The sequence below is a fragment of the Mercenaria mercenaria genome, chromosome 6 (assembly GCF_021730395.1).
Source record: "Mercenaria mercenaria strain notata chromosome 6, MADL_Memer_1, whole genome shotgun sequence".
Classification (NCBI taxonomy): domain Eukaryota; kingdom Metazoa; phylum Mollusca; class Bivalvia; order Venerida; family Veneridae; genus Mercenaria; species Mercenaria mercenaria.
This window is the reverse complement of record NC_069366.1, coordinates 86,163,432-86,177,582: the sequence shown is the minus strand read 5'-3', so window position 1 is coordinate 86,177,582 and position 14,151 is coordinate 86,163,432. Positions and strand designations below refer to the sequence as shown.

The 14,151-nt window shown below is 34.9% G+C and overlaps 1 protein-coding gene across 1 annotated transcript in view; it reads left to right on the top strand.

The window, feature by feature from the left end:
- The window catches only part of LOC123548317 (rhophilin-2-B-like), a 45,715-nt gene that overhangs the window by 19,440 nt on the left and 12,124 nt on the right, over positions 1 to 14,151 (top strand). The window contains exons 9-10 of the mRNA XM_045335487.2: positions 8,510 to 8,605; positions 10,480 to 10,636. Of these exons, the coding sequence (XP_045191422.1) occupies positions 8,510 to 8,605; positions 10,480 to 10,636 (253 nt within the window). The remainder of the gene's footprint in view (positions 1 to 8,509; positions 8,606 to 10,479; positions 10,637 to 14,151) is intronic.

The following is a 14,151-nucleotide window of genomic DNA, read 5'->3' as shown; positions in this document are numbered from 1 at the left end:
GGTCAAGGTCACAGTGACCCTGAATAGTAAAACGGGTTCTGGATGATAACTCAAGAACACTTGTGCCTAGGATCATGAAAGTTGATAGGGAGGTTGGTAATGACCAGCAGATGACCCCTATTGATTTTGAGGTCAGTATGTTAAAGGTCAAGGTCACAGTGACCCTGAACAGTAAAACGGTTTCCGGATGATAACTCAAGAACACTTGGGCCTAGGATCATGAAAGTTGATAGGGAGGTTGGTAATGACCAGCAGATGAACCCTATTGGTTTTGAGGTCAGTATGTTAAAGGTCAAGGTCACAGTGACCCTGAACAGTAAAACAGTTTCCGGATGATAACTGAAGAACGCTTAGGCCTAGGGTCACGAAAATTGATAGGGAGGTTGGTCATGACCAGCAGGTGACCCCTATTGATTTTGAGGTCAGTATGTCAAAGGTCAAGGTCACAGTGACCAGGAACAGTAAAATGGTTTCCAGGCAATAACTCAAGAACGCTTGGGTCTAGTGTCAGGAAAATTGGTAGTTAGGTTGGCCATGACCAGCAGATGACCCCTATTGATTTTGAGGTCATTAGGTCAAAGGTCTAGGTCACATTGGCCAGGAACAGTTAAATGGTTTCTGATCTTCTTGTCCAAACACATAGGGCCTAGGGCTTTGATATTTGGTATGTAGCAAAATCTAGTGGTCCTCTACCAAGATTGTTCAGATTATTTCCCTGGGGTCAAATATGGCCCCACCCCTAGGGTCACATGGTTTATATAGACTTATATTGGAAAAAACTTTGAAAAACCTCTTGTCCAAAACCACAGGGCCTAGGGCTTTGATATTTTGTATATAACATCATCTAGTGATCCTCTACTAAGATTATTCAAATTATTCCCCTAGGGTCAAATATGGCTCCGCCCTGGGGGTCACATGGTTTACATATACTTATATAGGGAAAAACTTTGAAAATCTTCTTGTCCAAACCGAAAAGTCTATGGCTTTGGTATTTTGTAATGTAGCATCATTTAGTGGTTCTCTACCAAGTTTGTTCAAGTTATCCCTCTCGGGTCAAATATGGCCCTGCCTCAGAGGTCAAATGGTTCATATAGCCTTATATAGGGAAAAACTTAGAATGTACTTTTGTTTACAGTGAGCATATAATTTCTGTTCCTTGTGCAATTACTAAATGCATCAAGGGGGGCATTTCGTGTTCGACGAGCTCTTGTTCCCCCTTTTTACTTAGAATTTCAGGTTAAAGTTTTGATGCACTTTCGCTCTATCACTGTTATTACTGAATGGATTTGATTCAGACTTAAAATAGTTGTTCAACATCATCACGCACATCATTTGACACAAGGTGCATAAATCTGGCACTAATTTTTCATGAATTATTCCCCCTTTTTACTTAGAATTTCAGGTTAAAGTTTTGATGCACTTTCGCTCTATCACTGTTATTACTGAATGGATTTGATTCAGACTTAAAATAGTTGTTCAACATCATCACTCACACCATTTAACACAAGGTGCATAATTCTGGCACCAATTTTTCATGAATTATGCCCGCTTTAACTTAGAATTAAAGGTAAATTTTGATGTTTCACTATCTCTCAGTTATTATGAAATGCATTTGATTCAAACTTGAAGTTGTTCCACATTATCACCCACATCATATGACACAAGATGCATAACTCTTGCACCAATATTTTATTAATTATGCCCCCTTTTTGCTTAGGCTTTACTTATATAGTGTTTTGATACACTTTATCTGTACCTCTCTTATTACTTAATATTTTTGACACAGACTCATGCTATGTGCAATATCTTCATTCACCATTGGAGTTAATAAACACTCCAGTGACAGCTCCAGTTTCCTCAGATGTGCCCAGTTCCACTATCCAGCATCGAAATAGTCGAGCACGCTGTCTCCTGTGACAGCTCTTGTTTATTGTACATCTTAACTGGTTTTAACCAAACTTTTGTACAAACAATGTGTAGGTCTGTGAATATTTTTGATAAAAATTAGATTTTTTTACACTGTGACGTTACAAGATATATTTAACTATTTCATTGATACTTTGAAAAGTATGCAATATATACAACTTCTCTAGTTTATTGGGTTATGGATTCAATGAAAACTTAAGCATGCACACAAATTAATAATTTCATGATCTAGCATAATTTTTAGCTCATTTGGTCCAAAAAGGTAAATTTATGATTAATTATAACATAACTAGGGGTGACATCACTGGTATTATTGGTGGAAAAGGCAACAGAGTATGAGCTTCATTGCTGTTAAGAAATAAGAAATGTATTGTGTTAAGGAAAACGAATGAAATGAAGAAAGCAATTAAAGATAATTTATGCCATAATTTCTATTTTTCTAACTATTACATGGTCAAATCTGAAATAACCAGGGAGCAGACTATGTATTAATTTATAACTGAATTAATTTCAGCTTCTGTTAACTTGTGTTGTAAAGTTTGTCAGCTGTAACCAAATTTAAAGGGGGTTGGTGGTGGGAGTGGAGCCGTGTCTTGTCCTCTTGGGGGATTTTGGCTTTCATACATTTTATATACAGTGAGATCACAATCATTCATTGGGCATGGACTGTTGTTTTCACCATACCAGCTACTCATATAGCTATGTAATATCCAAAGTATGTCAAAATCCCATACAGAAATAAGTGATTGAAATTGATTGAAATTAGGGGTTCACTTTCTAACACAGGAAGATAACAGATTCAGAAGTGAATTGATGATAATTATTGATATTTTCTAGATTAACTGCCAATAGTCTGACTTGTACTTGTTTTTCATGTACTAATCAAAACTTTTTGTACCCCCTCAAAATTTTTGGTGATCTTTCATAATTCTAGTGGTACTGTTAAAACATTTGTGTTGTTAATACCATATTAAAATTTCAACAGAATCAAATTGTTATTATTTCATTCATTTTACAACCTCAGTGTTTAAATTACACAGGAAAGTAATGATTTTATAAAATGGGCAAAGACCATTTACCGAGGTCAAATATCAAATGATTCATGGTAAAAAAAATATCAACCAAATTTAATTTTGTTCGTAAGATGTGACGGAACAAAGAAGTTATTTTAAGTTAGTCTAACGTCTTTCTTGCATTTTTACAAAATTTGCTGACTTGCACATTTTAGATATTTTATGTATTTTATGATTTGTTTTAAACTGGGACAAGGCTGTTGAATTAATGAAATGAAATCAAAATGATATCATAGCATCTTTTGATTTTGTTGAAATTTTAAGATGTTCTTATCCTATGTTTTTCTAAATAAGTGAGAAAATGGGAGACAATCAAAATCCCCTTGATCAAAATCCCCTACACTGAAAAATGACAGGGTGTTACAAAATCATACTTCATACTTTTGCAGGGGGTATCATAATCCCCTCTGTGATTTTTACTTATTTCATCAAATTCAAATACAACTATATACAATTTAAAAGTCTATTGTATAAAGCACGTAAATACAATGCCTTTAGCAAACATAATATAATTTGGAGCACTGATATCTATATATTTATAATGTTAATCACATTGGGGATTATGATACCCCCTGCAAATGTGTGAAGGGGATTTTGTAACACCCAGTCATTTTTCAGTGGAGGGGATTTTGATCAAGGGGATTTTGATATACACTCTGAGAAAATATAAAAGATCTTTTGAAAAGATGTCTAGAGGGGCAATAGAAGTTTTCAAATTGAAAATTGCATTTATTGTACAAAATGGGTAGACATTTTTAAGGATAACATGCTTTTGGCTTGCCAAAACTTGAAAAAGGGACATTATATTTATTCCTTTCGTACTTGGTACCTGAGTTGGCTAACTGTAGAAATTGAGACAAAAATCAACAACAGTTACAGTTATTTACTATAATTTTACACATATTAAACATGTCATGATGATACATTGCATAAAATCATATTTCTATTGAGGAACATTGTTCTGAATTGAAATATTAATGTCATTTCCACAAGCAGCAAATTTTAAGTATCTCTTATAAATGTTGATGAGAAACGGGAGACAATCAAAATCCCCTTGATCAAAATCCCCTTCGCTGAAAAATGACAGGGTGTTACAAAATCCCCTTCATACTTTTGCAGGGGGTATCATAATCCCCTCTGTGATTTTTACTTATTTCATTAAGTTCAAATACATCTATATACGATTTATAAGTCTATTGCATAAAACACGTAAATACAATGCCTTAAGCAAACATAATATAATTTGGAGCACTGATATCTATATATCTATAATGAAAATCACAGAGGGGATTATGATACACCCTGCAAAAGTATGAAGGGGATTTTGTAACACCCTGTCATTTTTCAGTGGAGGGGATTTTGATCAAGGGGATTTTGATATACACTCGATGAGAAACAGGTATAAGTTTTACAAGCACATGGTTTTGTCTGAATGTTCCATCGACAAATAGTATTTAAATGTTCAAAGCTGTATTCATGTAACAAATATTCCATTATAATATTATATAATTTACATTTTGGAAGCACTATCAATACTCGTGCACATTTTATGGGCACATTTTATGATTTCACAACTTATCTATGAGTTCCGATATTTACACATTGACAACATATTTATTTGTATGAAAGACTTTCTTAAACAGTTTTCTGGCAAAGTTGAACTTCTTCTCTGGGCAGGCATCATCATAGCATAATTCACCTTGGTACAGTCTAACCTCACTAGAGTAATAGATAAAACCCTTTCTCATACTTGGCGTTGACGGGTTTCCACAATATTTTGACACATTTTCACTGTCACTTACATCGTCAAATTTTGAAGTGTCTAGACAAACTGTTGGAGTATCCACATCACTGTCTGTCACAGAGTCACTTGATGCTGGATCAGAGTCATAATCAACTAGACCAACGTTTTCAACTCCATCACAGAGATTTGGCCCGAAACTTCCATCAAGAAGGTTATTTTTACTGCCATTTTTCACACTACTATACTCCAAAAGTTCCACATCGTTATCACTACAGAAAAAACAGTCTTCAAACACATTATCCTGCTCACCATCACACACATTGTCAGATATATTCTCAACGTCTTCCTCAGTATCAAAAGAAAAATGGTATGTAATCACAAGTCTAGTTGGCACTTCATCTTCTGAGGAGTGTTCACTGTCAGAACTGTTAGCACAGACATCATCTTTAGAATCACACAAAGAGTTAACTCCCTTGTCACAAACACTTGACAATGACCCATCTAAGCTTTCGATACCAGTAGACAAAGACCACGCTTGGAAAGTGTCACAGTTCAAATTCTCTCCTTCGAGCATATCCACTAGAAGATCATTGTTAAGGTTATCCTGGCTGTCAACCACATCGCCGAGCCTCGTGTACTTCATACTTGAACCTTGAACACAGGAAAGACGGTCACGTAAAACTGATGCTATAACTGACTTAACGTCCTTAAGGTTTGACAAATAATCCATGCAGCTAGCCCTTTATATATATTTATAGCACTTTTCCCTTCACAGGAATTCGAGATATTATCAGATTTCGCAATATTTATCATACGCTGTTTTGATATGTTTGTTTTCTAAAGAAGGTATTTCTGTTTTTGTCAATTTTATCACTTTATGACTTATTTACAAGTCTGCTTAAAGGTAATCAGCACTTTCCCCTGTAGAGAAGGGATTGTTAATTGTTATGTAATTATCACTAAGTTCAAGGGCTTTGACACAGATTGTAATCTTCCAAGGAATTGTGGGAACAATGAATGTTGATTTATCAAGATCGTTGTAATCAGCTGCACACTTTCTGAAAAAGATAAACATATTTAAATAATCGACTTTTGAATATAATGCTAATTGTAAATTAATAGCAATCAGTAAGATATCTGCAATTTAAATCTTCTTTAAATGAACTCAATTTAGAATTAATAATAAAAAAGAAATAATAAAAAAAAGATTTCCCAAAATAAAGCAACAAAACGATGATTTATAAAATTCTTTTTAAAAACTTTATTTTTTTTTATAAGCTTAAAATTTAATAAAAAAAAATTCGGACAAAAAAAAGTTTTCTTAATGAAAAAATGTTTTTCACAAATTTAATTTGAAAATAATATTTTTTTTATTTGACACAATCTAGATAGAATATTTACCTATAAATTTTCTGTTTCAGTTGCTGTATGAAAGAACATTGAAGAATTGATGATAAAATAATGAAAACTTTGGTTTATAAAGAGTTTTTCAATATCACCAGATTTGAGTGACACTTGTCTGGATGGGATGTCAATTAGCATCATGGTATATATTGGTAGCAAGCCCGTCTCATCCTAGGGGTACAGGGCAGTCCCTAGCTGTGAAAGTGTCAGCTTCACTAATTGATAGGTGTCATTGGCTTCATGGAAGCACAGAATAGTGCCTAAGATAGTAAGGATACCCTTTCATTTCATAAAATACCATCACCTGTGTATAATCTAGGTGTAAATATCACATACATTAATTGACACCTGTCAAAACTTAAGGATTATATGGTTTTGCTTTTAGGGGCTATACAATATTTTCACCAAATCGCACCTCTTTTCAAAACAGATTAACAAAAAAAAAACTAATTGTTCATTGCTAATCATTCAAATATATGATATAATAAAAACATAAGATAAAAGAAAAAACCTTTAAAGTCATAACAGAAGGAAAAAAGATAATGTTTTGCCAGGCGTAGATTAAGCATACTTGTTTTTAAATAATAAAAATTATAACATAAAATTATGTAATGAAAATCCTCGCAAAGCTATTTAACTGCTATGGTGAACATAAAATATTGTAAAAATCCATGTATTAAAATATCTCCAATTCTTTATTAATTTCTCGAGAAGTTAAAGAAGTCATATATGTCAGAAAATTGATACCAGAGGCCACATTTTCCAAAAAAAAAAAATTTCTTAAAATGTTCCAAGAAGATGGAAGAATCTCTTTTAATTTCATGTTTTCTTTACTGACATTTTTCTATTTGCAAGTTCTGAAGTTATAGAAAACAAGCTAGAATAATGTCATAACATCATTTTATATTCACTCACAAAATATTTAGATAAATTGTAGTAAAATTCTTATAAAATGTATATATTGCTATTTTGGCTGAAATACGAGGGTTGATCCAAAAGTAATGTCACTGGAGCAATAAAAACGAAAATGACAAAAATTCCTACTCAAGTACCTTGATCTATATGCAATATATTTTGGAAAAGAAAAAACTAAAAAAACATTGCCTCTTAATTATCTGAATATCGACATGCAGAGAAAGCACTGTATTGAAGATCATAATTAAGTCAGACGTCAATGACAATGACAATATTGACGGAGTCAATTGATATGTTTGTTGATGAGCAATAACAGGTCTTAGCATTTCATTACAAACTTTAATCCGCGAGGATGCCACTAGAGTTTTCGCAGTTGAATGCCAAAAGACATAACAAGACGTCATAATAACCTCATATGAATAGGTGTATTGTTTTGATATCAGTTGGTGATTGTCCTTGTTTGGCTGTTTTTATTTTTTTATTGCTACGAAAGAAATGTCACGGGGGATGGTGGGGTGGGGGGCGGGGTGAGTATTTTGCCTGTAACATAAATTTTTATTGCTACGAAAGAAATGTCTGGGTTGGGGTGGGGGGGTGCGAGTATTTTGCCTATTACATAAAGGAGTAATTGAGTTAATTCTTTGAAAAAGCATTTCAATTAATTTTGCAAGTGTTCTGTCTATGTATACTGCATTGCTATATGGTATTACAAAGTATATGCAGAAAGTTAAAAGAAGAAAGAAACATACATGCAGCTAAAATAACACAATGTATTTGCAAGAGTTCTGAGATCAAAGCTGATCGTGTTGGTCAGAATAAGAGAATATGGAGTTAAAGAGGTAGAGAGAGAGAGAGATGATCACATCCAGTCTGAATTTTTTCTAGGGAAAGGACCAGCAGAAGTTCAATTGGAAGAGAGTTCCATAATATTATAGTTTCTCTTCCGCTCCCATTGTTTTATGGGAGCCAAACAACCAGACACTGATAAAATCCCCCCCAGTCAAAAATTCAGTGTAGACAAAATGAATGTAACACAAAATCACCCTTCCCCCCAGAAACACACACACACTTTACTTTGATAGTTTTCAATAAAATCTATAATATTTACATTGGAAAATTAGATTTCAAATTTAAGCATGTATGTTTCCATTCTTAAACAGACTGAATTAAAGATAAGGATATGTTTGAAAAAAAAAATATGGAAAGGGGAATATGATCTGGATCTCAAAAATGGAGTAGCGTAGATTTTTTGAGTTCATAGTCCAGGGATTATGATTACGAATGTAATATGATTACCAGATTTTGTATGAAAAGTCTTGCAACTTTGTCAGCGTTTGCAGAATGTAAAACTTGGGGTGTGAGGAGGGGATTGATGGTGTTTCATTAACAATGTAGATTGAAAATGAAATAAATTTGCTTAATTTATAATAACAGTGTTATATTTCAGTCTCAGGCACAGGAATGTGTGTATGAGAGTCTTACACTGCACGGTGTCTCTCAGGGTATTCTACAGTATTCTTACGCAGCACAAGAGGCTTCTATGGTATGAAGTTTTACATTTCTTACTTTTTGTACCCCCCGACAACAAAGTTGTAAGGGGGGGTATACTGGTTTCAGGTTGTCTGTCTGTCCGTCTGTCCATAGACGCAATCTTGTGCGCACCATCTCTCCTTATCCCCTTGACAGAATTTAATGAAACTTCACACAAGTGATCAGTACCAACAGTAGTTGTGCATGGGGCATGTTAGGTTCTTTTAGAAAAAAAATTTGCAGAGTTATGGAACTTTGTTTTTTTGTTACTATACTATATACATAGACACAGTCTTGTGCGCACCATCTCTCCTCATCCCCTTGACACAATTTAATGAAACTTCACACAAGTGATCAGTACCAACAGTAGTTGTGCATGGGGCATGTTAGGTTCTTTTAGAAAAAAAATTTGCAGAGTTATGGGACTTTGTTTTTTTGTTACTATACTATATACATAGACACAATCTTGTGCGCACCATCTCTCCTCATCCCCTTGACAAAATTTAATGAAGCTTCACACAAGTGATCAGTAACAACAGTAGTTGTGCATGGGGCATGTTAGATTATTTCAGAAAAAAAATTTGCAGAGTTATGGGACTTTGTTTTTTTTTGTTACTATACTATATACATAGACACAATCTTGTGCGCACCATCTCTCCTCATCCCCTTGACACAATTTAATGAAACTTCACACAAGTGATCAGTAACAGCAGTAGTTGTGCATGGGGCATGTAAGGTTCTTTCAGCGACAAAAATTGCAGAGTTATGGGACTTTGTTTCTTGTTAACATACTATGTACATACAGTCTGCATATGCAATCTTGTGCGTGCCTAATCTACCAAACCCTTGCACACAATTTAATGAAACTTCACACAAGTGATCAGTACCAACCCTAGTTGTGCATGGTGCATGTTACATTCTTTTAGATAAATATTCTGCATAGTTATGGGACTTTGTTTTTTGTTACTATACTGTATACATACAGTCTATATACATACAGTCCACATAATTATGCAATCTTGTGTGCGTCAAATTGCAATGTACTGTGTCAGTGCATGCGGGGGGTACATTCATCACCTTTAGTGATAGCTCTAGTTGTCTTTGATATATTGTAATTATATCTCTCCACCCCCGCCAATAAAATGGGGGAGACATATTGTTTTTGCCTTCACCGTCAGTCTGTCTGTCTGTCCGTCTGCATTAAGCTTTCACAGGTCAAACTGCTTGACAGATTTCAATGAAACTTCACAGGAGTGATCAGTACCAAGCCTAGTTGTGCATATTGCCGACACTTCCGCTTTGCTGAACAAAATGGCCACCAGAGCTTAAGGTATACATAGGGGGGAAACATATGTTTTTGTTCTAGTTTTCACTGGTGTCAGAAGGTAAAACTGATATAGATGTTATGTTTTACAGAACATGCGCTTTATAAGTCATTACCTTAAAAAAGAAAGAATACTGTTGTGTTTAAGATGTTGACCAGATGTTAAGGTTTGGAACCCCACCGGTGATACACCTGGACTGAAATAATCTCTAAGGCTTACTCTAGATCAGCAGAATTTCAGAACTTTAACCATTACCCTGCTAAATTTCTATAATGGACTGATCCATCATTCAACTTGGGCAGCACCACCTATTATTCGAAGGGATGTTCACTGAAAATCTACTGACTGAATAGTGAACAGTGCAGACCATGATCAGGCTGCACTGGTCGCAAAGGTAAAAGCACTTGCCACCAGCAGGCTAAAGGTTAAAGGACAAAATATGTTAGTGCACCTGATTGAATTAAAAAAGCTACAACATACATTATTGACACTCCTGTTTAACTTGCACATCTTTAGGTATTGCACAGGAATCATGATGCTTGTTTGACTTGCATGTTTTTAGGTGTCTCAAATGTATCGTGATACTCAACAACTTATGAGCACAGAGCAAGTGAAGGATTACATTCCATACTCGTGGTTGTCCATGGCCCAGGTGAAAGCTGAGTATTACAATGCATTAGCCAATCATTTGATATCTGATGCTCTTCTAGACCAACCAGGTAATTCAGTGATATCATTTGTATTACATGGAATACAGAAAGTCACCCTTGACATTATACCCGGCTCAAATGGACCAAAGCAAACAAAATCACCCATTCTTTTTTAGCTCATTTGAACCATATGTTCAGGTTGAGCTATTAGTAAAGGTGAATGGTGTCTGTCCATTGTCAGTCATCTACATTTTAACTGAAACATCTCTATTGAAACCACTGGTGGGAATTACACCAAACTTGGTTAGTGGGAGGATAGTGCAAGATACAGAAGATGCTCCAAACCCACAACTTTTTCTTCAGTTCGGAAACATAATAAATTTGTTTTTGAAAAATATATGAACATTTGTGGGTATTCAAAAGCTTCTTTACTTGATGTCTGCTTTTGAAAAATGAGGTGTCCATAGCTGCAGAAATCACATTTCTGCCAAGTTTCATTACAATCTGTGCAAATAAAACAAAGGCACAGATAAAAGTATAGTTATGCATACTGGTACTGATGATAAACCCGAACAGAAAATGAGGTTTTTTACCTGTAACTTTTTTATTTCTGCAAATTGAAATCAATGGTCAGTATCAAAATAAAGCTTAACCTTTGCTGAAAACTTTACATAATTCAAATTTATATTTAGTAAGCAAACTCACACGAAGTGAGGGCCTGAAAGGGGTATGTAAAAGGGGACTTTATGAACGCTGATTGATGATAAATTCAAACCCTTTGTCATTTACAAAATTTTCTTGGTATTATTATATTGAAACTTTCCCCAAAAGGCTGCAACAGTCATTCCTGATCAAGTAATGAAAAGTTAACAAATGTCAGGTCTTCATGTTTCGACAGTGACCATGCGCAAAAAACACCCTCTTCCCCAGTAATTTTGGATAAATATTTTTTATACAAATTTATGTAAGTCATTTATTTATACAGAATATTTACCAATTTTGTTTTTGTTTACACCAGTTGGTGTTGTAAGTAGAAACTATTAGATGGTGTGTTCAATTTAAAAAAATAACCGATTGCAATCGAATATTTCCAAGGTGTTCGAGTTTATCATCTGTCCGGGTTTATCATCAGTACCAGTATTAAAGTATTTACTCTTCATACTTTACATGTCCTGCAGAGAATTTTGAAATTAAGATGAACAGTCTATGTAGTATATGTGATTATGTTAACCTTTAGCCTGCTAAATTTCTAAAATGGACTGGTCCACCATTCAATTTGGCAGTACCACTTATTAATCAAATGGGTGTTCACTGAAAATTTACTGACTTAATATCAAAGGCAGAATCACTTGCTGCCAGCAGGCTAAAGGTCAAATACAAATGTATGGCAAAATTCCACGAGATAAAATCCCCCCTGCTCAATTTGACTAAGGAGAACAAAACCCTGCTTTTGAACAATTTTGAAAGGGGGCCACCCAAGGATCATTCCTGTGAAGTTTGGTGTAATTCTGCCCAGTGGTTTTCAAGAAGAAGATTTTTTTAGAAATGTTCCTATATAAGTCTATGTAAAACTTGGGACCCCTGGGGCGGGGCCATATTTGACCCTAGGGGGATAATTTGAACAATCTTGGTAGAGGACCACTAGATGATGCTACATACCAGATATCAAAGCCCTAGGCCATGTGGTTTTGTACAAGAAGATTTTCAAAGTTTTCCCTATATAAGTCTATATAAACCATGTGATCCCCGGGGTGGGCCATATTTGACCCTAGGGGGATAATTTGAACAATTTTGGTAGAGGACCACTAGATGATGCTACGCACCAGATATCGAAGCCGTAGGCCCTGTGGTTTTGGACAAGAAGATTTTTACAGTTTTTCCTTTCGGTTGCCTTGGCAACCAGAGTTCTGCATGAAATTCAATTCTTTGAACAGTTTTTGTAGAGCTTCACCCAAGGAACATTCCTGTGAAGTTTGGATGAAATTGGCCTAGCGGTTTATGAGGAGATGTCATTTAAAGTAAAAGTTTACGGACAGAGAACGGACGCTGGACGAAGTGTGATCACAAAAGCTCACCTTGTCACTCCGTGACAGGTGAGCTAAAAAATGATTAGAAGAAATTAAAAAGTTACAACCTTTAATATCATAGATATTATTTGTTAAAAGGAATCAAATGAAAATTTTGATATGATTGACATACTCAGTGGGTGGGGGGTGGGGGGACTTTGTCTGACTTGGTCAAATTGAGCAGAGGTCTCCTATCAAATACACCTTTATTCAAGTTTTGAAATAAACAGGTACCCCTAGTCTAATTTCACATAGACTTTTCATTATTTCCCTTTGGAAATTCTTGTTAAACATAAAAATAAATGTATGTATTGGAGAGTTTTGCTTCCTTCTTCTTTAAATATTAGGAGACAGTCCATTAAAGGCGCTTGCGGTAGTTTTTTCGGATGAGCCGATATTTACCCCAGCACCATGCCAGTTTGGTTTTTCCTAATCCCTGTAGTGTACCCATACTGTACATCCGTATTCGGGAACTATCAGTTTTGTTCAGAGAATGGCGGGAACCTACATCTATGACATCAAAATACTTCAGAAACATGTAAAAAGCTGCTTATTAAGAAATCTGCCATTCGATAATTTGATATATCTCTAGGTCATATGTTCAAATCATTGACGTCTAAACACTGAGTTTCCGTAGCATTTGTTGAGAAGCCTTTAACCTGCACCCTTCAAACTTAGTGGGGTGATTGGCCAAATGGAGAAGATAACCCCTATTGCTTTTAAGATCAGTATATTAAAGGTTAAGGATGCAGCAGCTGGAATGATTCCTCTCTGTGTCTTCCTGTGTTTAAAAATACAGGAAAAAAGCAGTTTCTTCAGTCACACTTTCAGCGAGTTTATTCCAGATGTTTCCAAGTTGAGCGACCTAGGGCCCTTTGATCCTCTTTTTAACTGTCTTTGTCTTAAGCTGTGGACAGAACCAGAATAAAAGATTTTGGCTGAATATATGCCCTATATTGAAATAAAAATTGATTACGTATTTCGTACCAACCTGCGTTCTATAAATGCCGCCACACCCCGCCTTGTCGTAATTTAACTAATAAACTAGTCTATCTGCTTCTATTTCTATATACACTTGGACTAGTTTTGCTCTGAGCCCTCGATATGGTGACCTACAAATTTTATTTTTGTTTTAAATTAGGTAGACATAAGAAAATACATGTGCAGAGTTTGATTTAGTTCTGTTGTGTGAAACTCGATAAAACAGCAGAAATACCAACTTAAGGTTGACAAAAATATGAAAAAAATACCATCGGTCTGCTGAACGACTATTGTTCATTTTTACAAAATCTATTTCTTTTGATTTCTCTGAGCATGTTCCCACTAGAACTATTGTTTTCTGATACAAAAATGCTTAGATTTCAAATTTATACTAGTTATTGTACTTTACTGAAATACATGGCAGGAGTATGGAAATTTTGAAAAATGTTCAAAATAGCATCATATCCGAGGACAACTGAAACTGAAACAGTGCTGGTGACCTAGTATTTTTATATCATTTTTCAATACATCATCACA